The following is a 24678-nucleotide window of genomic DNA, read 5'->3' as shown; positions in this document are numbered from 1 at the left end:
AACATCGATGAGAGAGAGTCATTGATCAGCTGCCTCTTGAGGAAGGGAGAGAGATAGAGAGTTAGAAACATCAGTGAGAGAGTCATCGATCAACTGCCTCTTGCACACCCCCTACTGGGGATATGCCCGCAACCAAGGTACATGCCCTTGACCGGAATCGAACCCGGGACCCTTTGGTTCCCAAGCCGACGCTCTATCCATTGAGCCAAACCGGTCTCAGCTGAAATATCTTTTTTTTTAAAAAAAATATATTTTATTGATTTTTTACAGAGAGAAAGAAAGAGGGATAGAGAGAAACATCGACGAGAGAGAATCATTGATCAGCTGCCTCTTGCACACCCCCCACTGGGGATGTGCCAGCAACCAAGGTACATGCCCTTGACCGGAATCGAACCTGGGACCTTTCAGTCCTCAGGCCAACGCTCTATCCACTGAGCCAAACCGGTCCCGGCTGAAATACCTTTTAAAAATGTGTGACAAGAGTCTCTCTTCACAGTACAATAACAAAGGGAAACGTTAGCCTGACCGACACTGACCTAGCACACTGACTGACTGCAATTCTAAGGAGAATGCATCGTAGCATGAGCGCCTACTGGGCTGGAGCTGCTCGGGTGCAACAGGTTTGGATTTGCTGTTGAACAAACCCCCAAGTCCAGGGCTGAGGACGTGCTCTGGTCTCGCCACAGGACCTTGCAGAGTGCCCGCTGTGCCAGCAGCCCGGGGCCCGGAGGGACTCCCAGCACAAGGGGAAATGAACGATGCCCAGGGCACACTGTTCTATAGGCAAGACTTGGACATGCATTGCCGTGGGCGGGACAACCAACCGGCAGGAAGGACTGTGGGAGCTGCAGGCCTTCCCCCCGATGACGAGCACCTATTCCACGCCGCTGACGCTGGCAGGGCGGCGACGGTCCCCCGTCTTCCTGCTGAGGACACGGAACCCCCAGGGTCACGTGCAGGGGGTCGTCCCAAGTTCTCGTGATGGGGGAACAGCAAGCAGAGGAAGGATGTGGACCTGGGCCTTCTGGCTCCCTCCTGTCCTTCCCTGCAAGGAGACTATATATGCTTTAAAGTAGGATCAGGAAATGTGTGGAAAGAAAAACATGCATATTTTACCTTTTTTCAACCTAGAACATTTTGTTGCAAAATTTTAAGGATCTGGACAAGCTTTATCAGATGATTCAAATGCCTTATTTCTTTTGTTGCTATTAATCCTCACTCTAGGACATTCTTCCATCGATTTTTATTTTTAATTTTTTTAATACATTTTATTGATTTTTTTTATAGAGAGGAATAGAGAGGGAGAGTTAGAAACATCGATGAGAGAGAAATATCAATCAGCTGCCTCCTGCTCATCCCCCCTACTGGGGATGTGCCTGCAACCAAGGTATATGCCCTTGACTGGAATCGAACCTGGGACCACTGAGTCCACAGGCCGACGCTCTATCCACTGAGCCAAACCAGGTAGGGTCCTTCCATCGATTTTTTAGAGAGAGTGGAATTAGAGAGGAAAAAATGTCACTATGAGAGAGACACATTGATTGGCTGCCCTCCTGCCCACCACCCACCCGCAGGGATCCATCTAGCACATTCATGTTGGCCCTGAGTGGAATCAAATTCATGATGGTTCAGTCCAGTCGGTGGGCCTACAGCTCTACCCACTAAGCCAAACAGGCTAGGGCACAAAAATCTTATTAATAAGAGACCACAGGTATCTGGAATGTGGGCAAATCCAAGGCCCATACCGTGACAAGCAAATCAAAGATGTCATTAGAATCAAGTCTTGTTTGGCTCAGCGGGAAGAGGCCTGAGTTCAAGTTTTGTTCTGTCCCTGGGTAAGATATAAAACCTTGGCTCCAATGCAGTCTCTGGAACCCAGCAAAACCACTCCCGTCTTTCAAGGCCCAGCTCTGATGGCCACCTGTGCGAAACCTCCCCAGATTCTCTCCCACCCCCACCCCCACCTCCAAGAGAGGTAGTGCCTGGTCCCGGTCTTCACGATTTGGGAGTTGCTTCTACAATAAGGTGACCAGATGTCCCGATTTTCAACCATTTGCCCCGCGTCCTGCGGCGTTTTCAGAAAGTCTTTTTGACGCGGGGCAAATGGTTGAAAATTGGGACTGTCCCACCAAAAGCGGGACGTCTGGTCACCTTATTCTACAACCTCTTCCCGCTAGAACAGAACTCATCTTCGAGGGCTTCGCTAGCGCTGAGCCCAGCTCTCTCTTTTGCCAGGAACCAGCAGCACAGAGAACGGACATCTACCCAACGCACCAGGGACGTGGCCACTGCGTGCCACAACCCCTCTGCCACCTCCTGACTACCAAACTCTTCCATAAGGTCTGCAATGAGGAGCAAATCTCCCACGTCCCCGGGGCCACCGACTGAGCACGTGGAGGTCCGGGGCAGACCTCTGCGCGCGCAGCGGCCCGGAGAGCACCCCCCCCCCCCCCCCCCCCGGCCCCGGCCCCGGCCCCGGCGCCCCGAGCACGCGCTCCCGGTGGGGATGGAGCAGAGGGCGGAGGGCAGGGAGACACGGCGGGAAGTCGCCCCTCCTTGGCTGAGTAGAGGCCACGGCGCGAGCGCCCCGCGGGGCCGGGCCGGGGGAGGGGCGCCTAGCTAGCCGCTCCGTCCAGCCGGGCGCCGGCTCCTCCCGCCGGGCGGGCACCCACCGGCCGGGGGCACACAAAGCCCGCTCGGCGACATCGGCGATCGGCTCCCCGCGCCTGGTCGCCGCGCGCCGCCAGGGCGGCCTCGGATTGGGCGCCGGGCGGCGGCAGGCCGGAGCGTCCGGAAGCTGCGCGCATCGAACCCGGGCGGGAGGGGGCGCGGCGGCGGGGGAGGAGGAGGGGCGGGGAGGAGGGAGGAGGGAGCGGGAGCGGGGACCGGGCGGGGGGGCGGTGGCGGAGGAAGAGGCCTCGCGCCGCCGAGGAGGGAGCAATTTAATTTCAAACACAAACAACCGCACGAGCGCGCACCCACCGCCGCCGCGCCGCGGAGCGTCGCCCCGGATCCGGCGCCCGCCGCCCCGTCCGTGCGGCGCGCGCGGGGAGACGCCGTGGCCGCGCCGGAGTTGGGGCCGGGGGCCGCCATCGAGGCGGGGGCCGCGCGAGGGCCGGAGCGGAGCGGCGCCGCCGCCACCGCCGCCGCCGCCGCCACCGCCACCGCCACGCGCGCCAACTTGGGCTCGCGCTTCCCGGCCCGGCGCGGAGCCCGGGGCGCCCGGGGCCCAGCCATGTCGCGGTCCAACCGGCAGAAGGAGTACAAATGCGGGGACCTGGTGTTCGCCAAGATGAAGGGCTACCCGCACTGGCCAGCCCGGGTGAGCAGCGCGGCCAGCCGTCCGGTCCCTCCCGCTTCGGGCGCGGGTTGCATAACGCCGGGGAGGAGGGTGCGAGCGGCCCGCGGGGAGGGTGGGGGCGGGGGTCCGAGCCCCGGACGTGTCCCCCGGCGCCTCCGAGCCCGCTCGCGGGTTATATAATGGGGAGGCGACCTCGCGGTGGTGGGGGCGGCGAACCCCTGGCCGGACGGCGCCCGGGCGCGCGGCGTGGGGCCTCGAGGGCGCGGGGCACTGTCCGGCCGGGCTGTGCGTGCCCGGCTCCGCTCCCGGCCCCCGGGAGGACTCCTGGCGGCTTCGGACCCGCCGCCTCGGTTCGGGCCGGTCTTGTAACTCCTCCCACCCCTTTACCCCCCTCCCACCCCCGCCCAGGCGCCCCTTAGGGACCCCCTTAGACACCCCGCTCCTTCATGGATCGTTGCCCCGAGCTCTAATTCCTTCCTGGGTTAAATGGTCCCAGAAGGACATCAGTCGGCCCAGGAAAGGAATAGATGGAGGCGGAGTTCGCTCCTGGAAAACTTTGGTTCGGGGCACCCTTTAAGAGGTCTGAAGTTGGGAGGGTCGAGGAATGGCTTTGGGGGGGACACGGTGCAGGAGGGGATCTCCCTGGTTCGGAAGTTATCCGCCTTCTTCACTCCTCATCCCCCCACAGAAACGCCTCCATATGCTGCCGACTTCCAATGGGGTCCCGAGGGTGCATGGCCCCCCGGTGGGGCAGGGGAGTCCACTCCATCCTGCCCCTTCGTGGAGGCTGGAGGCCAGGAGACGAGGGTGGAGAGCCCGGGTGGCTTCTGCACCTCCCCCCACCTCCTGCCCCCACCCCCACGTGAGGCTCGCGTGCCCCAGAGGCCCAGTCTGCCATGTGGTGGCTCAGCCCGCCAATATGCGGGCCCCTCCCCCCCTGTCCAGCACCTGGCCAGGTGGGAGGGTGGGGCCCCAAAGTGCTGGGTTTGTGGTCATGTCTCCCCCCTCCTCCCCCCCAGGACTGAGGCAGGTGAAGCAGGAGGGAGGAAGGTACCAGAGGGAGCTGGAGGGGTTTGGGGATGCCACAGGGGGCAGTGCCCCTGGCAACTTATTTCAAAGTCGGTATTGGGCGGCCTTGGCATTCGGCGTGGGTGACCGGAGTGTAGGGCTGGTGTGGAGTGAGGTCCAAAGGCAGAAAGGGGGGGAGGGGGAGGGCATCTTCTGTGTCAGGGGGCCACGTGCAGAATTCCCTTAAGGCTGTGGTTGCTCTTCCTGGCGGGAGTCTGTGTGTCTTCATCTGGCCCAGATCCTGCTCTGAGCTTAGGACGTTACCCCAGGCTCCCTGGTGACCCGTTCAGAGTGTCAGGCCAACTTCGGGGCCCCTCTGAGGAACCCAGAAGACCCTTGCTCCTTCTGGACTCTCTTTTGAGGCGTCTGCCTACTTCCACATGCCTTGAGCTCCTCGTTTCCGGAAACTTGTAGGTGCCTGGCCTCTGGAATGGGAGGGAAGTACTCTCCCCGGCTCCGGGGCCTCCTAGAGGACTAGGGGGGGAGGCAGCCCCACAGGGGCCTTGTGTGTGCATGTATGTGTGTGGCATGTGAACACTCATGTACTTTACCCTGCACCTTTGATCCAATTGGCTTCTTGGCCTGGATGCCAAGGCCCTGGTGGGCCGGGCAAGAACCTAATCCAGGTCTTGATTGCTCTGCCCGCTGGGGTGGGACAAAGTCCAGAGCCAGGGCTGAGGCCTGGGGAGGGGTTACAGCCGGAACGCGGGTTCAGAGAACCCCTCAGCACTGGGGACGAGGGAAGGGATCAGGAGAGACACAGCTGGGCCTACATGGAGGCCGGGAGGACTGTAGGGTTTGGGGGGCCGGGGTAGTGAGGGCAGTGCCTGGGGCTGGGGATGCCATTTCTTCTCTTCCACTGGCCTCCAGGCGGAGGGTGGGACCCGCAGCAGAGCCTCTTCCTTTGTTGATGCCTGGGCCTCGCAGATAAAGTCAGGGCTGGGGGAGGGAGCCCAGACCTGGGTCCCAGAGCTGGGCTCCGCCCTGTGCCTGTGCTCTGGCTCCTGACTATCGCAGCAGCCAGGAATGTGACCACCCCTCACATGTGGGGGGAGGGGCACTGCACCCAAGTTAGTTCTGACCTGCATCCCCCTTACACACACACCACACACACACACACACACACACGCCTCCTCACCAGCCCCTGGATGTGGGCTGAGTCCCCAGAGTGGCCGGCCCCTCCTGAGAGGAAGAGCAGGGACCCCCCTCCGCTGTGGTGAGGCCACTGTGGCCTTTCCTTCTGGGTAGCGTGGCTGATTCTGGGCGGTGCTGGGAGAGTCTGGCCAGAGGGCCACGTGGTAGGCCCTACCTGGAAGGATGGTGTGACTCCATCTTGACCTTCTCCTTTCCCTCCTGCCTGACTTCTCGGGGGATCTCCCAGCACTTCACAGTGAAGCTCCAGGACTCAGGGGTTTCTCTCCCCACCCCCTCCCCCCAGGTTCCTTCCTCCTCTCTCCCTGTTTCACCGCCCGGACGACCGAACCTGAGCAGCCAGAGGGCCTCCCTCCCTCACTCCTCTTTCCTCCCTCGGCCCCTCCCCCACGCCAGGCACACTACCTTCTCTTTTCTGCCTCTTGGGTTTGCCACACTTTCCCGGCCCCAACTGTCTCCTGCCCCAGATTTTCCGGTTCCTGGGTCAGGTGGGGCCCGGGCCCTGGGTGTGGTGGTTAGAGCCCTGGCTGGCAGGCACCGTGGGCCCGGCCTTCCCTGCTGCCTGCCTCTGAACTGCCCAGGCCACCCTGGGCTGGGTCTGGTCTGAGGCCTCTCCCTCACTTCTCACCTGGGAATTTCCCATCCCTCCTCATACTTCATACTTCAGGTGGACAGGGTTTCTCATGCGAGGGCCTGGCCTGAGGAAGAGGAACTTGCCTGGGGTCTGGGGTCTGGGATGGCAGAGAAGGAGCAGAGCCCGCGCCCCGGTTGGGCCAGGGGAGGGGGTGCCGTGGGTCTCCAGCGCCCATCTGGCCCCACCCGCCCTGACCCACTTACCCTGGACTCACTTGTTGAGTCACAGCCTGGATATAAAGATACAGAGGCACCGCCTGGGAGACTGTATTGGGGTGCAGGCGTTCTCAGAGACCTCCGAGCATCTTCCAGATGCTTCCAGAGGAGGGCCGGGAATTCCATTCCGTGGAAAGAATGTGCCTCCTGGCCCCTTCCCCACAGGTGTCCACACACAAGGTGCGGCACGGGGGGCGGGGTGAGCCTCTGGGGGCAGATGCCCTACTGCCCAGGCCCTGGTCTCTCTCTTCTCTAGACCCACCTTCTCTTTGGCTAGAGGCCAGCGGGGCAGGTCTGTCGGGTGTGCCTCATTGTCTATTTTTAATTCCTAGCCTTTCTTTTATGCCTCTCCCACCCCTGGGGTTGGGCAGCTGTGGCCTCCTGGGTCCCGTCACACCGGTCAGCGACTTATCTCCAAGTCGGCCTTCCCAGGGAAGAGCCGAGTGGCCGGGGAGCTGCTTTGCTGTTGCTGTGCTGGAGAGACCTCGCCCCACCCCCTCTCCTAGCCTCAGTTTCCCTCCTCACCACGCATTTCCTAGGAGCACGCTCATGCCCTGGCCCCGGGGGTGGCCCTGAAAACAGGGAGCTAGCTCTCAGCAGGGACCCTCAGACCCCACCCCTGCCCTGTTCCCGGTGGGAAGCAGCTTAGGGAAGGGGCTATTGTTGCCATTATTGTACCGGCCTCCCGGGATCTCTAAGCCCTGGGGCTCTCAGTTTGTGGTGTGTGTTTTTGTTTGTTTGCTTTTTGCTTCTCCCTCCCAGAAGAGGGTGGGGAGCTAGCTGGTAACTGGACCCAGGTGTCCTGCTGGGGACGGGATCCTCTGCCTCCTCCACCCCCAGCCCTCGGCCCTAACTTCCTGAGAGGCCCAGGCTACAGCTTAGAGCTCTCCCCGGGCCCCTGCAGCCAGGCTCCGGGCCGGTGGGTGGGGTGTGTGTCCGTCCCCTCCTCCCCAATCCGGAGAGAGGGCCTGGGGGAGGGGTGGCCACATTCCTGGCTGCTGAGTGGCCCCGGGGGGCGGGGTCGGGTTGTCATGGCGATGGGGATCCTGTGTGTTTTGGGAGGGGGGCGGCGGGGGGAGCCTGTGCCTCTGCACCTCCTGCGTTCGCACCTCGGAATCTCCTGGTCACGGGGAGGGCCCGGCTGGCGCCCGGCCTTCCTGGGGGGAGGGACTGGACCTCTGTCCCCAGAGGCCACAGGGCAAGGGGAGAAGGTGCCCAGGAGCTTGAGGGCTCCGTGTCTGCAGCAAGATGCCCCTCAGATTCGTGCCCCGGGCTCCACCCTCTCCCCTGGGTCAACGTTAGCACATTCCCAGCCTCCCAGCTTCCAGGTCTCCCGGGCCCCCAGGTTCTCTGTTCCGGTCCTGGTGCGTTAATCACAGCCTTGGCCTGCCTGCCTGTCTCTTTCCTATCTGCGCCTGGGCCCCGTCAACATGGCCACCTGGCCTCTGTCCGAGGGAAGCCCGGTAGCGGAGCTGCTGCAAGGGCTGCTGGGAGTTGTAGTTTCTCCGCAGTTCAGCTTGGCCTGGGCTTCCTGATCCGGGAGGCCGGCTGGGCCGCTGCCTCTGCATTTCCCAGCCCCCAGCCCTCTGCACGCTCACCACACACTGCTCCAGCGCCCAGGACAGGCGGGCTATTTCCAAGCCCTGGCCCTCACTGACTTGCCCTGTTACTCGGGCAAATAACTTTTCAAAGTGCTCCCTAGAAGCCTGTTGTGGGGTAGAGGGGGGAATAGTCAGCCCCTTAGCCTCCTCACCCCTCCGTTATTACCAGAGCTGTGTGCTTTATCTATAATATTTCAGAGGCTCATTCAGCAGCCTTTACTGCGCACCTCCTGTGCACTAGGCACTGCAGGGGATAAAAACAGACCTCCCTGATGCGGGCATGCGTAGTCCTCATAGACAGTAATTAGGTGGTAACACGAGTAGCTAAAATTGGAATTGTGAAGGAGAGGTGCTAAGAGAGTTTTATCTGGGAAGCTGACCAGGTTGGGAGAGCGGGGACTTCCTGGAGGAGGTAATGACAGGGCTGAGGTTGGAAGCTGGTCAGTCCTAAGTGAGGACAGGAGGCTGAAGGATCCGTCTGACCGGTTACGGTCCTTTAGTTCTCACAACCCTGAGCCTTAGTACTATGACTGTCTGCATTTTAAAGATGGGGAAACCGAGGCAGAGAGGTGCCATAAGGTGCCCAGCGTCGTACAAGTATTGGTGGCAGCATGGGATTCAGACCTTGACGTTCTGGAGAAGAGTGACAGGCTGATGAAAAGCCATTGGAAGGTTTCCAGCAGAGGCAGGGAATGTTCACTGGGAGCCAGCATTTCAGAAGGCCAGCCCAGTGGGGAGGGTGGGTGGTAGTGGGGCAAGAATGGAGACAGAAAGGACACATGCTGTGGTGTAGTCCAGGCCAGAGGAGACCGTGTTGGCCAGGCTGATAGCAAAGATGAGGAGCGTGCAGACAGGATTTGGGCCTCTGAGGGCAGAATGGTGCTGTTTGGTGTGCGAAGGAGAGGGGTGACTTGACTCCAGGGTTTCTGATGGGCTCTCATGTCTGGCTTTGTTTGAAAAGTTCCCCGGCATCATTAACCTTCTCCCTCTGACCCTCCTTCCCAGAATAATTCCCACACTGCCTTGGTGGTCCCCTGGGTCCCTCTCAGTCTTACCCAGAGGCCAGCAGCCCCCCAACCCACATCTGCAGCTCGGACCTCCAGCTCAAGGTTCCTTCTCTCCTCTTGCAGATTGACGAGATGCCCGAGACCGCGGTGAAGTCAGCAGCCAACAAATACCAAGTCTTCTTCTTCGGAACCCACGAGACGTGAGTGCGGGGCGGAGGAGGGAGGCGCGGGCAGATGCCCCGGAACGGGTGGGGCGGGGCCCCTTCCCGTCGGGCAGCGGAGCTCAGAGGCGGCGAGGGGCTCGAGAGCACAGCCTCCCCTCTCTCCCCAGGGCATTCCTGGGCCCCAAAGACCTCTTCCCTTACGAGGAGTCCAAGGAGAAGTTTGGCAAGCCCAACAAGAGGAAAGGGTTCAGCGAGGGGCTGTGGGAGATCGAGAACAACCCTACCGTCAAGGCTTCCGGCTACCAGGTGAGCTGCCAGCGGCCCCGGAGACCCCGGAGAGAGGGGCGGCCAGGCCCCGGCACCCCGGGCCCGAACAGGATGCTTAGGACACCCGGGGCTCTCCCAGGAGCAGCTCAGAGGGCAGAGGGGCGGGGTACGGGTGCTGATGTGCGGTGTAGCTGTGAGGCCAGGGGGCAGGAACAGGATGGAGGCGGTAAGTGGGGAGGCCGCTGCTGGGCCCAGGAGGAGGGTAGACCTTGGCCTTCACTGAGGCTTCCCGGAGGAGGTGCACGTGAGCCGGGCAGGACGAGGCGGGAGGGCGGGGCGGGGGTTGGCGGGGAAAGGGTCCTAGCTCCCCCTGGGAGAAGTTGACCCGAGGTTTTGCCTCCTGCTCCAGCCCTCCCCCCTCCTGCACAGAGCCCTGCCTGCCCGGCCAGTGGGTTTACCCCGGGGCTAATCCGACAGAGGTGGGTCTCAAATCACTCGTGAGACTGGGCACCTGGGTGGGGGCGGGGGCGAGGCGGGAAGAGGAAGGAGTGAGCGGCTGCGGGCGGGGCCGGGGGAGGGGGCCTGGCGCGGCCGTGCCACTCAGCCCCCGCCGCCCCCGCCAGTCCTCCCAGAAGAAGAGCCGCGTGGAGGAGCCGGAGCCCGAGCCGGAGCCCGAGGCCGCGGAGGGCGATGGTGACAAGAAGGGGAACGCCGAGGGCAGCAGCGACGAGGAGGGGAAGCTGGTCATCGACGAGCCGGCCAAGGAGAAGAACGAGAAGGGGGCGCTGAAGAGGAGAGCGGGGGACCCGCTGGAGGTAACGGCCCTCCCTGCGCCCGGAGCTGGAGTCCAGCCTGAGAGGGGCCCGGCCCTGGTCTCGGGGAGGCCCTTGCTGAGAAGCAGGGGGCCGGGCAGGGACTGGGGTGAAAGGAAGGAGCCTCTGGAGGAAGGAGGCGGGGCCCAGGCTGCCATCCTCCCTCTGGAGCCTCAGCCCCCCTCATCCATCTCCGCCAATCCCGCCTAGGACTCCCCGAAACGTCCCAAAGAGGCAGAGGACCCTGAAGGGGAGGAGAAGGCGGTGGCCAGCGTGGAGGCCGAGCGGCCCTCCCCTGTGGAGGTGGAGAAGAACAGCACCCCCTCGGAGCCCAGCTCCGGCCGGGGGCCGCCCGAGGACGAGGAGGAAGAGGCTGCCAAGGACGATGCTGAGGCCCCGGGCATCAGAGATCACGAGAGGTGAGCGAGCCCTGGCCGGCAGCCGGCGAGGAGGGCAGGAGGGTGTGCGGCTGTGAGCCTCTCGGGAGCCGGGAGCCGGGGGGACTTTGCCGGGAGGTGGCACGGGCTGGGCGAGGGCAGGCCAAGGCCTCACCATTAACCCTTCCCCCTCCGACCCTCCTTCGCAGCCTGTAGCCACCAATGTTTCAAGAGGAGCCCCCACCCCGTTCCTGCTGCTGTCTGGGTGCTACTGGGGAAACTGGCCGTGGCCTGCAAACTGGGAACCCCTCCCCGCCCCAACCTGCTCTCTTCCACTCACTCTCCCTCCCCGAGCCCAGTCCCTGGAGACTGACCTGGAGGTGGCATGCCGTCCGGCCCCTGCCTCCGTGGCGCCTCCATGCCTCCACACTGCTGGGATCTGAGTCAGGGCTGTGTCTCTGCTCCCCGGGATGGGATGAGGCCGGTATGCCCCTCCCTGCCTGGAGCTGTGTCCCAGGGTTTCTGGACCCGCTGTTCTCATCTCCTTACACCCTTTTGCCCCTCCCCCAGGCACTCTGGGCCTCTGGGTTGGTTTGGATCAGAGTCGGGAGTAAAAGGGACGGAGGGTAAATAGCGAGGGTGGGCTTCTGGGGCCTGAGAGGGACAGTCCTCAGGTCGGGGTGGGGAGTGAGCAGGAGGATGGCATCGTCTTGAGCTCCTGTCCCTCCCTCCGACACCTGTTCTCTCAGCCGCCGAGATTCAGGGGAAGTGGGACAGCGCGCGGGGAGGGACTCCCTCGGTGATGGATAACTCCCACTTTCCCCTTTGCTAATAACCCGGGAGTTCTATGAGTCGTAGTTACTCATCAGAAGGGTTTGGGCTTCCGGTTGTTTGGTCCATGGGCTGGGCTCTGGAGGGCTGACGTCACCCCGCTTCCATGGGAGTGTCGGGGGGCAGCGTCTCCGTTAGACGGTGGGCCAGAGAGGTGGTGCCCCGGGGAGGTCCCTAGCCGCCCTTTCCCTCCCCCCACAGTGCTCAAGGCCAGCCTGCAGTCACAGGTCACCCAGACAGAAAGAAGACACATTTTTTAGGAAATGTTTTTAATAAAAGAAAATTTAAAAAAAATTTAAAGATCCCTATCCCTTTGTGTGGCCCCCACGCTGCTCCTCTTTTCCTCGCTGTGGCCCCCGTTTCTGAGGGGCCTGGGAGGCCCCCTCCCCTCCGCTGGGGCTCGATGGCGTCCCTTCTGGTGTCATTTCCCGTCCACTCTCCCACCCGGCTCCTCGGCGGTCACCAGGTCGGGCTGCACCCCTCCGAGAGGACAGGGCAGGGAGTGTGCGCTCCAGCCTCTGTCTCGTGTCTCTGCCTCTCCCATCTCTGTCCCTCTCCCTCTCCCTCTCCCTAGGGCTCTGACGAAAAATTGCTGACTGTAGTTTAGCTCTGAGAACCGTAGACTATTTCAGTTCTAGGAAAATAAACCTGTTGATTACTACATTGGATTCTGACTGATTTTTTTTTTTTGGGGGGGGGGTAATTGAAGAGAGGGAGAGGGGAAGGGGAATACAGATGATTTCCAAATCAACTTTCAGATTGAGGTAAGGGTATCAGCCTCTCCTTCATTCCCAGGCTGTTTAAAATATCCAAAATTCCGCATGAAGGCAAAGGCACAGAACACACTATTTCCTTTTACTTCTCTTGCCCAGTCACTGTTCAACACAGGTTTCTCCAGAAGCACCTGAAAATGTTTTAAAAAGAAAGAAAAAAGTGCCCAAGATGGAGGGTGTAGGAGTGTCAGTATCAGTCCAAGCCCAGGATGGCATTTGGTTGGTTGTAGAAGTAACCAACACCCAAGAGCTAGGTAAACAGGCACCTTTCACTGGCGATAGAGGCGAGGAGGTTGATAGGGCGGGATCGTCGCAGGTGGATTAGATCACAGATCACATGCGGTTCCTTCCAGATTTGACTGTGACTACTAGATCTTTGGCTGGCATGGAAGGGCCCACGTCACTCCCTTCCTTTATAGAAGACCTACGGCAGTTTTTTAATCGGTCTCGCCCGCCTCCAGCAGAGAAGGGCGTGTGGGAAGAGGATTACCTGTAGCCTTGCCAGCAGAGGGTGGCCCTCTGCTTTAAATTGGAAGCCACAATCTAGAAAATGGAGCCAGGTCTCGACTACAATTCCCAGCAGCCCACACGGCATGACCGGGAGCGTGCCAGGTGCGGCAGCCGATCCCGCTCTGCCTCCAACGTCCGTGGTGCTTCACAGTGAGCTTACGCTTCCTAGATTTCCCACCCGACCCAACTTCCTGTTTCAGCGGACTACAACTCCCAGCATGCAGAGAGGCTAGGTCGCTTGAACTTTCGCTCTACGCTACGGTAAGACTACATTTCCCAGAAAGCCGAGGAACGGGCGGGCGGGACTTGGGGCCCCACGTGCAAGCGGAAGGGCCGCGGTGCCACGGCGAGTGGAGGTGAGTCCGGCGCAGCTTGGGGGAGGTTGTCAGCCTTGGGCTCGTGGGGGAGGTGGGTGCGGTAAAGGCCTGCCTTTTCCCGGGCTGCAGCTCAGTGGTGTCGTCTGGATTTGCTCTGCACCGGAAGCTTGGAGCGGGTGGGTGCTGCGGCTGCTGGGACATCGCCCGCACTGGGATGGGCTGGCGGGAAAGCCTTTGGAGCTAGGGCCTGAAGGGCAGACGGTCCACCAGGCACTGCCTTGCACGGCGCTTTGCTGTGCAAGGGGCTCCAGCCACGCCAGGGTATGGAGGGGGAAAATGGAAAGGATCCGGGAGGGGGTGGGGGCTCGCTTTTGGGATCTCCTCCCAGAGCTTCAGATTTAGAATGGCTGAGGCTAAAGGACTAATGCAGGAGTCGTGGGTAAAACTACACATGATTAAGAAATGCAAACGTTATGGCAAGGAACAGGTGGAAAGTAACAACCCTCCCAAACTGTTCCTCTCCCCCAAAACTTGAGTTATTTCCTAATTCCTTCCAATAAATGTTTATCCCTGTACGGGAATATATGTATATATTTTTTAAGTTACCCAAAAGGGATAATACTATTTACATTATAAGTACTAAAATAATTTGACACCAACAACCCTGTGACGTTTTATGGGTGATGAAACTGAGGCTCAGAAGTTAAGTTGCCTTGGGTCACAGAATAAGATGATGGTGAAGTAGGAACTAGAGCCTAGATCATCCAGAGATGTGGATGCCATGACAGTGCACTGTATTTGTACCTGGAGGCTAGGCTTCATTCTTAGCTCTAAAACAAGATTAATGCTACCTCCTTTCTTAAATGATACGATACAGGAAAGCCCTTAGCATGGCACCTGGCAGGTAGCAAATGCTCAATAAACAGAAGCACTTAGCCCTGACCAGTTTGGCTCAGTGGATGGAGCGTTGGCCTGAGGACTCAAGGGTCCCAGGTTCGATTCCAGTCAAGGGCATGTACCTTGGTTGCGGGCACATCCCCAGTAGGGGGTATGCAAGAGTTTCTCTCTCGCCAAAACCGGTTTAGCTCAGTGGTAGAGTGTCGGTCTGCGGACTGAAAGGTCCCGGGTTCGATTCCAGTCAGGGGCATGTACGTTGGTTGCGGGCACATCCCCAGTAAGGGGTGTGCAAGAGGCAGCTGGTCGATGTTTCTCTCTCATCGACGTTTCTGGTTCTCTATCTCTCTCCCTTCCTCTCTGTAAAAAAATCAATAAAATATATTAACAAAAAAAAAAGAGTTTCTCTCTTATCGATGTTTCTCTATCCCTCTCCCTTCCTCTCTGTAAAAAATCAATAAAATATATTTAAAAAACAGAAGCACTTATTTTTGCCTTCAGTTCACCACCATGTTGATTTAGTTCATCATCTAAAGTTGGGAAGCTTACAGTACATAGTTGGGAAATTTAGGACACAATAATCCTAGAGTCTGGCTCTGGTCCTTTTCTTTTAGAAAAGGAGCTGTCTTAGGAGTAGTCTTTTCCTGACCAAAGATAGGAATTGGAAGTAATGTAGGAACATTTTAATAACAGTTTTTACCTCTGTTCCCTGTTTGTTAGTTGTACTTGAATAACTGCCTGTTTTTTTGGCCTTATGCTAGTGTTTTGTTCCATTACCTGTTTTCTTTCAATCCTGCTGTTCGTGTACTTAGTAACTTAAAATATATATATATAATTGACTTTTTTTTTTTTTTTTACAGAGAGGAAGAGAGAGAGAGAGAAACATTGATCAGCTGCCTCCTGCACACTCCCCCCCCACCCGAGGACATGCCCGCAACCAAGGCACATGCCCCTGACCAGAATCGAACCTGGGACTCTTCGGTCCATAGGCCGACACTCTATCCACTGAGCCAAACCGGTCAGGGCTAAAATATATTTTTATTGATTTCGGAGAGGAAGAAAGAGGAAGAGAGAGAAAGAAGCATCAATGATGAGAGTCATGTATCAATTGCCTCCTGCCCGCCCCACTCTAGGGATCCAGTCCACAACCCGGGCAAGTGCCCTTGGCTAGAATCGAACCTGGGACCCTTCAGTCCGCAGGCCGACACTATCTTCTGAGCCAAACCAGCTAGGGGTTAATAACTTTTTATTGAGTGCCTACTATGTGCCAAGCTCTACTGAGATCTGTTGAATTCAGGAGTGAGCTAGATAATATGATTCCTGGCCTCAGTGAACTTCTTGGGCTTTGAAGTCAGATGTGTGTGGGTTTGAATGCTGATTCTCCTGCATAGTAGCTTTACAACCATGGGCAGGTCAGTTAACCTCCCTGGATCTATTTCCTCATCTGTAGACTGAAGGTAATACTCTGTGGGGAATTCAGCGAGATGAGGTCCATTGAGCAATGGAGTAAATACTTACAAAAAAATCCCTTCCTTTGCTTCTTTGTCCCCTTGTTTCTGTCCACCTGTCTACTCCCAGAGCTGACTCGGAAGGTTCTGGGTCTTTCCCTGGCCAGGGGACTTCTCACAGCCTCCAGCCATGCGTCTCTCAGCCCTGTTGGCCTTGGCATCCAAGGTCACTTTGCCCCCCCACTACCGCCATGGGATGAGCCGCCCAGGCACCATGGCAGCCAAGAGGAGGAACCCCCCCGGGAGCAGGCGGCCCCCCGTGGTGGTGGAACCCATTTCTGACGAAGACTGGCATCTGTTCTGTGGGGACAGGGTGAGGACCTCGGGAGGGGGGGAGTGGGGGGGGCGGGGACAGGATCTTCCTCCCTGACCCTCGTGTCTTGCCGCAGGTGGAGATTCTAGAAGGCAAGGATGCCGGGAAGCAAGGCAAAGTGGTTCAAGTCATCCGGGAGCGCAACTGGGTGGTCCTGGAGGGGCTGAATACGGTGAGTGAGGAGTGGGGTGCGGGTGCTCAGGAAGCCTGGCCGTCTCCCTGTCAGTCAGAGCAGCACAGGGCCTGGTGCTCGCCGAGGGCACGGGGAGGCCACTGAGCCTTTTTCTTCTTTTTTTAAACATATTTTATTGATTTTTTTTACAGAGAGGAAGAGGGAGGGATAGAGAGTTAGAAACATTGATGAGAGAGAATCATCGATCAGCTGCCTCTTGCACACCCCCTACTGGGGATGTGCCCGCAACCAAGGCACATGCCTTTGACCGGAATCGAACCTGGGACCCTTCAGTCCGCATGCCCACGCTCTATCCACTGAGCCAAACCGGTTTCGGCTGAGCCTTGTTTTTCCACGTGGACTGGATGCGCAGAGCTGCGGTAGGCAGTTTGCTTTCATTCCCTTTGGTTTCTGATGACCCCCTCTCTTGGACAGCATTACCGCTATATCGGCAGGACCTCGGATTTCCGAGGAACCATGATCCCTAGCGAAGCGCCCTTGCTCCACAACCAGGTCAAACTCGTGGATCCCGTGGACAGGCAAGCGTGTGGGGTTCTGGTCTGATGGTTTCCCTTCGTGTGGACGGTGGTGGTTTGGATGCTCTTGTGGGACATGACCCTGTAGGCAGTCCCCGTACAGAGGCAGCAGTGGAACCAGAGGGCGGCCTCAGTGTTTGCAGCCACTGAATGTTAGGTTTCAGAGTAGCGGGGAGCCCTGGCTCCCAGGCCAGGCTCACCTCTTCCATCCACTAGGAAACCCACTGAGGTGGAGTGGAGGTTCACCGAGGCAGGCGAGCGGGTCCGCGTCTCCACAAGATCAGGAAGAATTATCCCCAAACCGGAATTTCCCAGAGCGGATGGCATCATCCCTGAGACATGGACTGGTGAGGCTGGTGATGGACCGGAGGATGGGGGGAGGGGGATAAAGTGGGAATAGAAGATGTTAAGACCTCCCACTTATCTTCCTTCCTCGATAGATGGCCCCAAAGACACGTCAGTGGAAGATGCCCTGGAAAGGACCTACGTGCCCCGGCTGAAGACCCTGGAAGAAGAGGTGATGGAGGCCATGGGGATCCAGGAGACCCGGAGGCACAAGAAGGTCTATTGGTATTGAACCTGGGGGGCTTCTCCCCCTCCGAGTCCTCGCCTGGAGGCCGGGCCACATCCTCTTCAGACATCAATAAAGAGCCTGGTTCCTCCTCTCCGCGCAGCTGCCGTCTCTGGCTCCCCTCACCCCATGTACCTGTTTCGGGGGCTGAAGGAAGAGGGCGTCTGGCCCAGTGTCACTGTGGAATCTGGAGTGGACGTTAGTACCCTAAGGTGGCCTTCCCAAGGGGCAGGGCTTACAGAGGCCAAAGGGAGAGAGGTCCCTCCAATGGAGACCTCCGAGCAACCGGAGATGCCGCCTGCTCTGGAGGGCAGAGGAGTGGGGGGGTGAGATCTGATGATTGCACCTCTGCAGGATCTAAGGAGGGAAGGTGCACATGTCCTTTTCTATACTTAGTGGAAGTGGAAGGGAAATAAATATTGTAATTCTTTTTTAGTAATCCTCAACTGAGGATATTTTTTCCTTTGTTTTAGAGGGAGTGGGGGAGGACACATTGATATGAAACACATATCAATTGATTGTTTCTCACAAGCACCGAGGCAGGAGATTGAACCTGCAACCCAGTTACGTGCCCTTGACCCTTTGGTGCGCGGACCAACACTAACCACTAAGCAACACTAGCCAGGGCAAGATTTAAAATTTTTAATACGTAAGTTAAAAATAAGTTTATACATAATATTACAAATATAACACATGGAGGGAGGGTACGAAGCTGGTCTGTGGGACACCATGATTCCAGGAGGATGCAGGGTGCTGCCTCTGGGTAGAGTGCAGACTGCCGCCCACCATGGCAACCTGGGCGGGTTCGGATGGGGTCCAAGATGCGCCTTTCCTCAGCGGGCATCAGCGTCTTCCGTCTCCAGCACAGAGAAGGCCGGGCCCAGCGGCCTCTTGGTAGCCACCAACACCAGGTTTCTGGGGGAGAGTTCCGGGCTGAAGATGGGCAGGAGCTCGGAATGGAAGCCTGGGAGAAAGGCAGGACGGCTGAGAAGGGCAGAAGTGAAGCCCACTCAGCCCCACTTCGTGCGGAAGCTGCAGGCAGGCACTGCTCTTCCCCCACGGCGGCTCCCGGAGACTGAGGAGAGCCGGTTCTCCACCAGAACACCGGTGCCTGAGGTGCTGACTTGGGAGAAGGCAGTCCTCAGTGCTCCTGGGGCCTGAAGGAGGAACCCCACGACCCAGCCCCCCTGGCCCTGGGTCCCCACTGTAGGCCGCCCTCACCCTGCTCCTGGAGGTACAGCAGCCGGTCCAGCAGAATCAGCGTCTCCACCAGTGGGGCCAGCAGCAGGGCCAGGCTGTAGAAGGCGACCACGCGGTTCTCCTGGGCCTGCTGGGCCTCCAGAGCAGCCCGGCTCAGCGGCAGCTGGGGATCCAGCCCCACCCGCTGCAGCCCCCGCTGGATGTACCTGTGGGTCAGCCACACAGCACCCAGTGGCTTTAGAGCCTCCGCCTCCCACTCAAACTGTCCACTCCTGCTTTATTCCAACTCTGCTTGATTTGCTACCCCAATTTCTATTTTCCTTTTTGTTGTTAATTGACTTTAGGAAGGAAGGGGAAACATGTGACAGAGATACATTGGTTGATTGCCTCCCATACTCAGCACGACTGGGTGGGGATCAAACCTGCAAATTGCGCATGTGCCCTGACCGGACCAGGCCCAGGGCCTGCTTTCCGCAGCCCTGCGGCACATCCCGGTGCACAACCCTCCAACCTACCGAGCCACACCATCCAGGCAGGGCCTCATTTCCACTTTTAAATGTTTCTCTGGCTACGAGTTGTCTATCCAGTAACAAATGGATCCAAAAATGTATTTTCAGCCAGACCTGTCCAATTACTTAGCCATATTCTTAAGATTTAAGAGTCTTGATAGTCTACTGGTAAAAGAATGACAACTCCCTTTTAAAGGAATGCTGAGAAGCTGCCCCAGTCAGAACTCCATCCCTCCCCGGCAGCATTCGCTGCACTAGGACTTGCTAACACGCGGGTCGGGGTCGTGGGAGGGGACTCGGACCTCCAGCGGGCTCCCAACACCCCTCCCCCCAACCTCCTCCAGCCTCACTCTTCAATCTTGAGCTCGTGGGCCCTGGGGATGCCCTGCACGCCTGGCCGGCGGAGCTGGGGCCGGACGTGCCGGATGACCGTCTCCAGGGCTGCGCGGTAGCAGTGGGTGCGGAGGCCGGGGCCTGCTTCCTGCAGCCGTTCGGCGTAGTCCTCCAGGGCATGGCAGGCCCCCTCCCGCAGCCGGTAGGACAGTTCGCAGCCGGGCAGCATGGCCACCCACCGGCTCAGCGGGTACCCGCCGGGGTCGCTCAGCTTCATGTAGCAGCAGCCCACGGAGGCCAGGGCCGCCACCTCAGGGCAGGACGAGAAATGCCTCAGCAAGGCCACACTCAGGTCCCCACACGCATGGAGCCCCGTCAGCAACAAGCGGGCCTCGCTCCGAGGGGAGGTCTCCAGCGGGAGCAGAACCTCCTCACACAGGGTCCCGGGATCTACCCACTGAACCACATGGTGCGGGGAGTGGGGAGAGTGCGTTTGCACCACCTGCAGAGGGAGAAAAGGACAAGGCAGCTGGGAAGCCTGTTTGCTGTCCCCTCGCCGCCTCAGGCTGCAGGAGGGGCCTGGCCTCTGTGCTCCCTCCGGAGGAAGGAGATGGAGAAGCAGCTGGGGCACCGGGGAGAGCTAGACCTTGAACCAGAAGGGATAAATGATGGATCTGTCATAACAGCCAATTTTTCATGCCTGAGTCCCAATTTCCTCTTGTAATGAGTCTAATACCCGACTGGCCACTGCACGGGGGGTTGTGAGATGGCCGGACCCGTGCGGAAAGCACTTTGGGCCAGAGAGAGCCTCTAAGATGCGGAGAGGCTGTGGCGAAGGGAAACCTGGGGGAGGGGGAGCGGAGACAGGGACCACATCACCTCAAGCTGAAACACTTGAAAGAGGGAATCTAGCCAGGCAGACCCCGCCGCTGCAGTAAGGGCAGGTGTGGTACAGGGTTCCGGTTCAGGGTTAGGGTTCTGGAGAAGGCCGCACACAAATGAAGAGAGACTAGGAAAGTATTAATTTGGCGATATTGGGGGCCTGGCGGGAGCCCACCTCTAGTGGGAGGACTACCGCCTTGCTATCCCTTTCATTAAGGTTATGGGATACACCCATATCCTTTAGGCAGGAAATTCCAACCATCGCCAATCAGCAAGCATTTCCAGAAGAGTAACAGGTGGAGGCTGCTCTAACTACCAAAGTCTCCACTGAGCAATGATTAGCTCCGACCTTTCGGAGCGATGAGGGTGGACCGGCCTCCCGGCACATCTCTGTATTAGTGACGACGACCGGTTTCCAGCAGGCAGGCCTACCTGCGGGTTCCTCTTCTCCTCTTTCTCCAGAGCCTGCAGGACCTCCCGGTCCAGGCGCTGGGCTCTCTGCACCAGCCTCTGGTCCCCTTCGATGCTCTTCACCCTCAGCCCTAGCCCCAGAGACATGAAGCGGGAGAGATGACCCTGGAGTCGTGAGAGGGAGGGTAGAGACAGCCCTGCTCAGTGCTCTGATCTGTCACCTCTTCCAGGCGCCCCCGAGGCTTAACTTCTACCGTTTACTTCTGTCACTCCTTGCGCCTGCCCCCCTGGGGCTGGGCCTGACCGCCTGCTGCCTTCCAGCTGTTCTATCCCCACGACTCAAACCTCCAACACCCTCCACACACACACACACACACACACACACACACCACAACAACAACAACAACAACAACAACAATAAGAACGTTAGGGTCTGTCTGGCTCACCTGGCCTGAGCCCACATCCACAACCTGGGTGCAACCTGTAAGGTCACTCAGCTTTCTCACCAACTGAAAGAGAAGGGAGCAAAGGTCCCGTGGCCGTTGGTTCTTGATTCCCGGACCGTCAGCCATAACGAGGGTGGGGAAGGTTAAGCCGGCAGAGGAAGAGGGGTAGCGGGTGCCATGGAAGAGGGATGCTGACTCTGGGCTCAGGCTGCTCTCACTCCTCTGAGGTCAGTGATTCAGCCTCCCCAAGAGCAGAAGGAGCCCCTCTGTGAAGCCAGGCACAGATTAGGGAGGTGCGAACACAGGGATAAAACAGTGACTCAGACAGGGCTACCAAGCAACTCAGCAAAAGGATGAAAAACAAAACAAAAACCCACAAATCCCCCAAACCAGCATCCGGCTAGGATTTTGGCATGCCTGCCAAGGAAGGGAGGCAGGTCACAGAAGGCGCCCACATCTCTCTAACCCACTGGCTTCAGGCCCCAGGCACGGCCTCACCTCGCCCAGCCGCCGGATCTCATGCTGCTTCTTGGGCCGGACGTGTTTTCGGAACGGAGCCTTCAGTCGGGAGCTCTGGCTCGGGTTCTCCCGGAACTCGGAGGGGGTCTGGAACTTAGGTGTCCGGGTGAAGGCCAAGGCACGGGCTGTGGACTTCAGGGCCAGCAGGGTGAGTGGCCACACGGACCTGTACCTGAGACAGCCCGGCCCAGAACCCCAGTGAACAGTCCCATTGTGTCCTGGGGGCACCCGTTTACAACCCAGGAGTCCCCTGGGAGACCCTCTGAGCGGTGACTGGCTACAGGGTTCAGGGCCACGTCCCCCAGCAGAGGGCCCCCCTTGCCCATACCTGACCACGTCCCCTTCCCCAGGCGTCCCCAGCAGCAGGGTGGCCAGCTGTGGTGGGTCCAGTCCATCCAAGGCATCCTGCCATGAGCGAGGGAGTGTGCCCCACAGGCTGTCTGTAAAGAACTCCTGCAGAAGGGGAGGAGCAATGACAGGCTACTCATTCCCGTTCCCGTTCTCTCCCGCCCCACTCTCAACGCAGCCACTGGCTGCAACCAGCAGGCACCGACCACGCATCCGAGTCACCTCCTCCCTAAAGCCCGCTCCACCCCCACTCCTTCCTCAGAGCCGACTGCACTCCGAGCACACCTCTGCTTTTAGCAACGTCCCACTTATTTGTCTGCTTTCTCCACTCAACTGCATGTGCATGAACCTCAGGGCAGGGATGGTGATTCTCACAATCCCATCCGTAACACCCAGTGACTAACAGGCGGCGTTAGCATGTTACCATTCAGTAACATACCCGTACACATGTCAGACACGTGATATGCCAGAATGTATTTCTATTCACTCACTTGTTGAACACAAATTCTGGAGTTTTGGGTATGCACCACATAGAAGGAAGGAAGGAAGGAAGGAAGGAAGGAAGGAAGGAAGGAAGGAAGGAAGGGAGGAAGGAAGGAAAAGAAAAACATCCTTGGGTGTGGATAAAAAGAAAGAAAGAAATCAGGCCGCTGGAGGTACAGTATAGCGAATGTGGGAGAGAATGAAATGCGATAGGATTCAGAGACAGCAGGGGAAAGATCCCGTAGGGCTTCACATGTATGACAGATATTGGTAGAGAGTTAGGATTTCATCAAATCACCTAGGAAGCAAGGACTGCCATGATCAGCCATGATCAGACTTTTTTTTTTTTTTTAATATATTTTATTGATTTTTTTACAGAGAGGGAGAGAGGAATAGAGAGAAACATTGATGAGAGAGAATCATCGATCAGCCGCCTCTTGCACACCCCCCACCGGGGATGTGCCCGCAACCAAGGCACATGCCCCTGACCGGAATCAAACCCAGGACCCTTCAGTCCGCAGGTCAATGCTCTATCCACTGAGCCAAACCGGTTTCGGCAGACTTTTCTTTAAAGAGATTAACATGGCTGCTTGTGAAGAGTTGATTATGGAGGGGCTGAAGTAAACAGAGATTAATTAGGACGGATCCAGAGGTGATGGTGGGCTGGCCCAGGACGGTAGCAACGAAAAGGGTGAATTCTTACAGGTGGAGCCCACAGGCATTGTTGAAGGATGGGACTATAGATCAGCAAAGGAAAGAGCTGAATCAAGAATGGAATAGGGGCCGAGGGATTCAGTGGATGCTGGTGACACTAATATATCATCTCATTTATTCTTTACAAAGACCCTCCCAACAGGAGTCCATTTTACAGCTGAGCAACCGGGGCTAGGAGGAATTCTCACGTCACACCTATGTAAGTTAACACAGTAAGGGGGGGCGGGCAGGATTCTAGATGGAACCTGCCTAATTCCAAGGCTTAAATTGTCCATTACATTACAAAGCCAGGAATTGATTCAAAGCGTGGATGAATGAACTTGTGTTCTGGGAATGCCTCACGTGTTCCTAGGACAGTTCAATGAAGCTGCAGCATGCATTTTATTACTATGAACTTGGAAAAATAATCTAGATAGTGGAAATATTAATGTTTGTGTCATCTGCAAAAAAAAAAGGGGGGGGGGGAGAATCTTCCCAGTTTTAGCCCCTTCAGAATCCTCTCCCTGTCGTGGGCACCGAGCCCAGCACACCACCAGGAGCACCCCGTCCCCGAGCCCGTGGCCTCACAATGATGTAGGCGTCCAGGAGGGGCCGGTAGAGAGACAGGACACGGGTGAGATCCACAGCCAGCTGCCTCCGCTCCTTGAGAGAGAGGCCCCGGGCGGAGACGCCTGGCATCGGGGTCCAGTCGGCGGCCCCTGGAGCGAGAACGAGGCGAGGAGGGAAGCGGGGTCAGCACCACGCGGACCCAGGACCGGACCCGGGCTGGGCTCAGCTCTGCAGGCGGGAGGAGGAGAAAAGCGCTCTTCTCCTTTCCGTGGGCCGGAAACGCTCCTTCCCCGGGTCCCAGGTGGAGGCTTAAGGCCCGAGGTGTCGTCCTGACATCACAGGTCGCGTCGTTCACAGCGCAGGAGACAAGCGGGGTGGGATGCCCGACTGTGACGCCACAGAGGCGGGCCGCGGCGCCCAGGCCCCGCCCACCCAAGCACTTCCCGCCCATCCCGGAAGTGGGGCTCGGGGCCCTAGCGCGCGGCCGTCGCCGTCGGTCTCGGCCTCCCCACACCTCCGAGTTGTACCTCCGCGGGGCTAGAGGGGTCCGGAGCGCACCCCGCCCTCGCCGCGCTGCCGCTGCTCTCGCACCCGGACTGCCTGACCTCGCTCCCGGGGGCTGGGGTCCTACGACCTCTGGCACGTTCCACCCCGCGCCCGCCTGCCTGCCGGACCCGGGCTCTCCGCCAGCGCCCATTTCCGTTTCCGGTTCCTAGCGTTTCCGTTCTTAGTGGGCACGTCTGGGAGGTAGGTCGGTGGTGATGGTGAGGAACGGGCTTCTTGACCGCCAGAGTGTGCTCGCCGGCCTCGGCCTCCCCTCCCTCCCCCCCACTCCCCGGCTGCTGTGTGTTGTTGGTAAACGGTCCTTTCTTGGGAGAAGAACGTGGGTGAGAAGCACGTGGAGGTTGCCTCCGCCCGGAAACGGGGCAAAGGAGTACCCGGAGGTACACCTGTTGGTGGGACCGGCGCTGGAGATGCCTGGCAGATCTAGATGTCGTCTCCGCCGCACTCATCACTGGTTTCGAGTGTGCTTAGACGCCCTCCCTGGGCCGGTGTAGAGCCCACCTATTCTGGCTTTCCAGCTGGTTGGCCCTCCAACCCCCTCCGTTTACAAGTGGGACAGATCTAAAGAGGGGGGATATGACTGGTGAATTATGGGCTTGTCTCAGACAGAGTCCTTCCGTCACTTGACATTATAGATTTGTTCCCCCTCTATCTGATTGCTCTGACTTACTTCCTACCTTGAATCCTATGGAGATGG

The 24678-nt window shown here is 58.5% G+C and overlaps 3 protein-coding genes across 10 annotated transcripts in view; 2 read left to right on the top strand and 1 right to left on the bottom strand.

Annotated features, from left to right (window-relative positions):
• Positions 1–2893: 2893 nt before the first annotated feature.
• HDGF (heparin binding growth factor) lies at positions 2894–12090 on the top strand. 2 transcript variants are annotated; one of them, XM_084866893.1, is made up of 6 exons: positions 2894–3322; positions 9102–9178; positions 9310–9448; positions 10033–10224; positions 10432–10640; positions 10808–12090. In XM_084866893.1, exons 1-6 carry the CDS (start codon positions 3236–3238, stop codon positions 10812–10814), a joined length of 711 nt encoding a protein of 236 aa, XP_084723019.1. In that variant the 5' UTR covers positions 2894–3235; the 3' UTR covers positions 10815–12090. The 2 variants fall into 2 exon arrangements, with proteins under 2 accessions (XP_084723019.1, XP_084723020.1); XM_084866894.1 differs by lacking the exon at positions 2894–3322 and adding an exon at positions 4759–4779.
• A 906-nt stretch (positions 12091–12996) lies between these two features.
• MRPL24 (mitochondrial ribosomal protein L24) lies at positions 12997–17117 on the top strand. Of its 4 annotated transcripts, none has more exons than XM_084866916.1 (6): positions 12997–13068; positions 15502–15744; positions 15821–15916; positions 16352–16455; positions 16669–16799; positions 16893–17117. In XM_084866916.1, the coding sequence occupies exons 2-6, from the start codon at positions 15562–15564 to the stop codon at positions 17027–17029; spliced, it is 651 nt and encodes a 216-aa protein (XP_084723042.1). In that variant the 5' UTR covers positions 12997–13068; positions 15502–15561; the 3' UTR covers positions 17030–17117. The 4 variants fall into 4 exon arrangements, with proteins under 4 accessions (XP_084723042.1, XP_084723043.1, XP_084723044.1 ...); XM_084866917.1 differs by having other exon boundaries at positions 13050–13205; XM_084866918.1 differs by having other exon boundaries at positions 13050–13350.
• A 533-nt stretch (positions 17118–17650) lies between these two features.
• The window catches only part of METTL25B (methyltransferase like 25B), a 158838-nt gene continuing 151810 nt past the window's right edge, over positions 17651–24678 (bottom strand). Inside the window, exons 1-9 of one of the 4 annotated variants that reach the window (XM_084866829.1) lie at positions 23945–24075; positions 23436–23566; positions 21652–21776; positions 21303–21495; positions 20805–20867; positions 20380–20523; positions 19083–19567; positions 18245–18429; positions 17651–17987 (exon numbers count right to left, since the gene is read on the bottom strand). In XM_084866829.1, coding sequence (XP_084722955.1) covers positions 17857–17987; positions 18245–18429; positions 19083–19567; positions 20380–20523; positions 20805–20867; positions 21303–21495; positions 21652–21776; positions 23436–23546 — 1437 coding nt within the window. In that variant the 5' untranslated portion in view covers positions 23547–23566; positions 23945–24075 and the 3' untranslated portion in view covers positions 17651–17856. Of the gene's footprint in view, positions 17988–18244; positions 18430–19082; positions 19568–20379; positions 20524–20804; positions 20868–21302; positions 21496–21651; positions 21777–23435; positions 24083–24678 lie in introns of those variants that run through there. The other 3 variants (XM_084866828.1, XM_084866830.1, XM_084866831.1) reach the window with 3 other exon arrangements.

This window comes from Pipistrellus hanaki (genome assembly GCF_964339955.1).
Source record: "Pipistrellus hanaki genome assembly, chromosome: 18".
Taxonomy (NCBI): domain Eukaryota; kingdom Metazoa; phylum Chordata; class Mammalia; order Chiroptera; family Vespertilionidae; genus Pipistrellus; species Pipistrellus hanaki.
The sequence above is the reverse complement of the archived record's forward strand: the minus strand, read 5'-3'. Positions and strand labels throughout refer to the sequence as shown.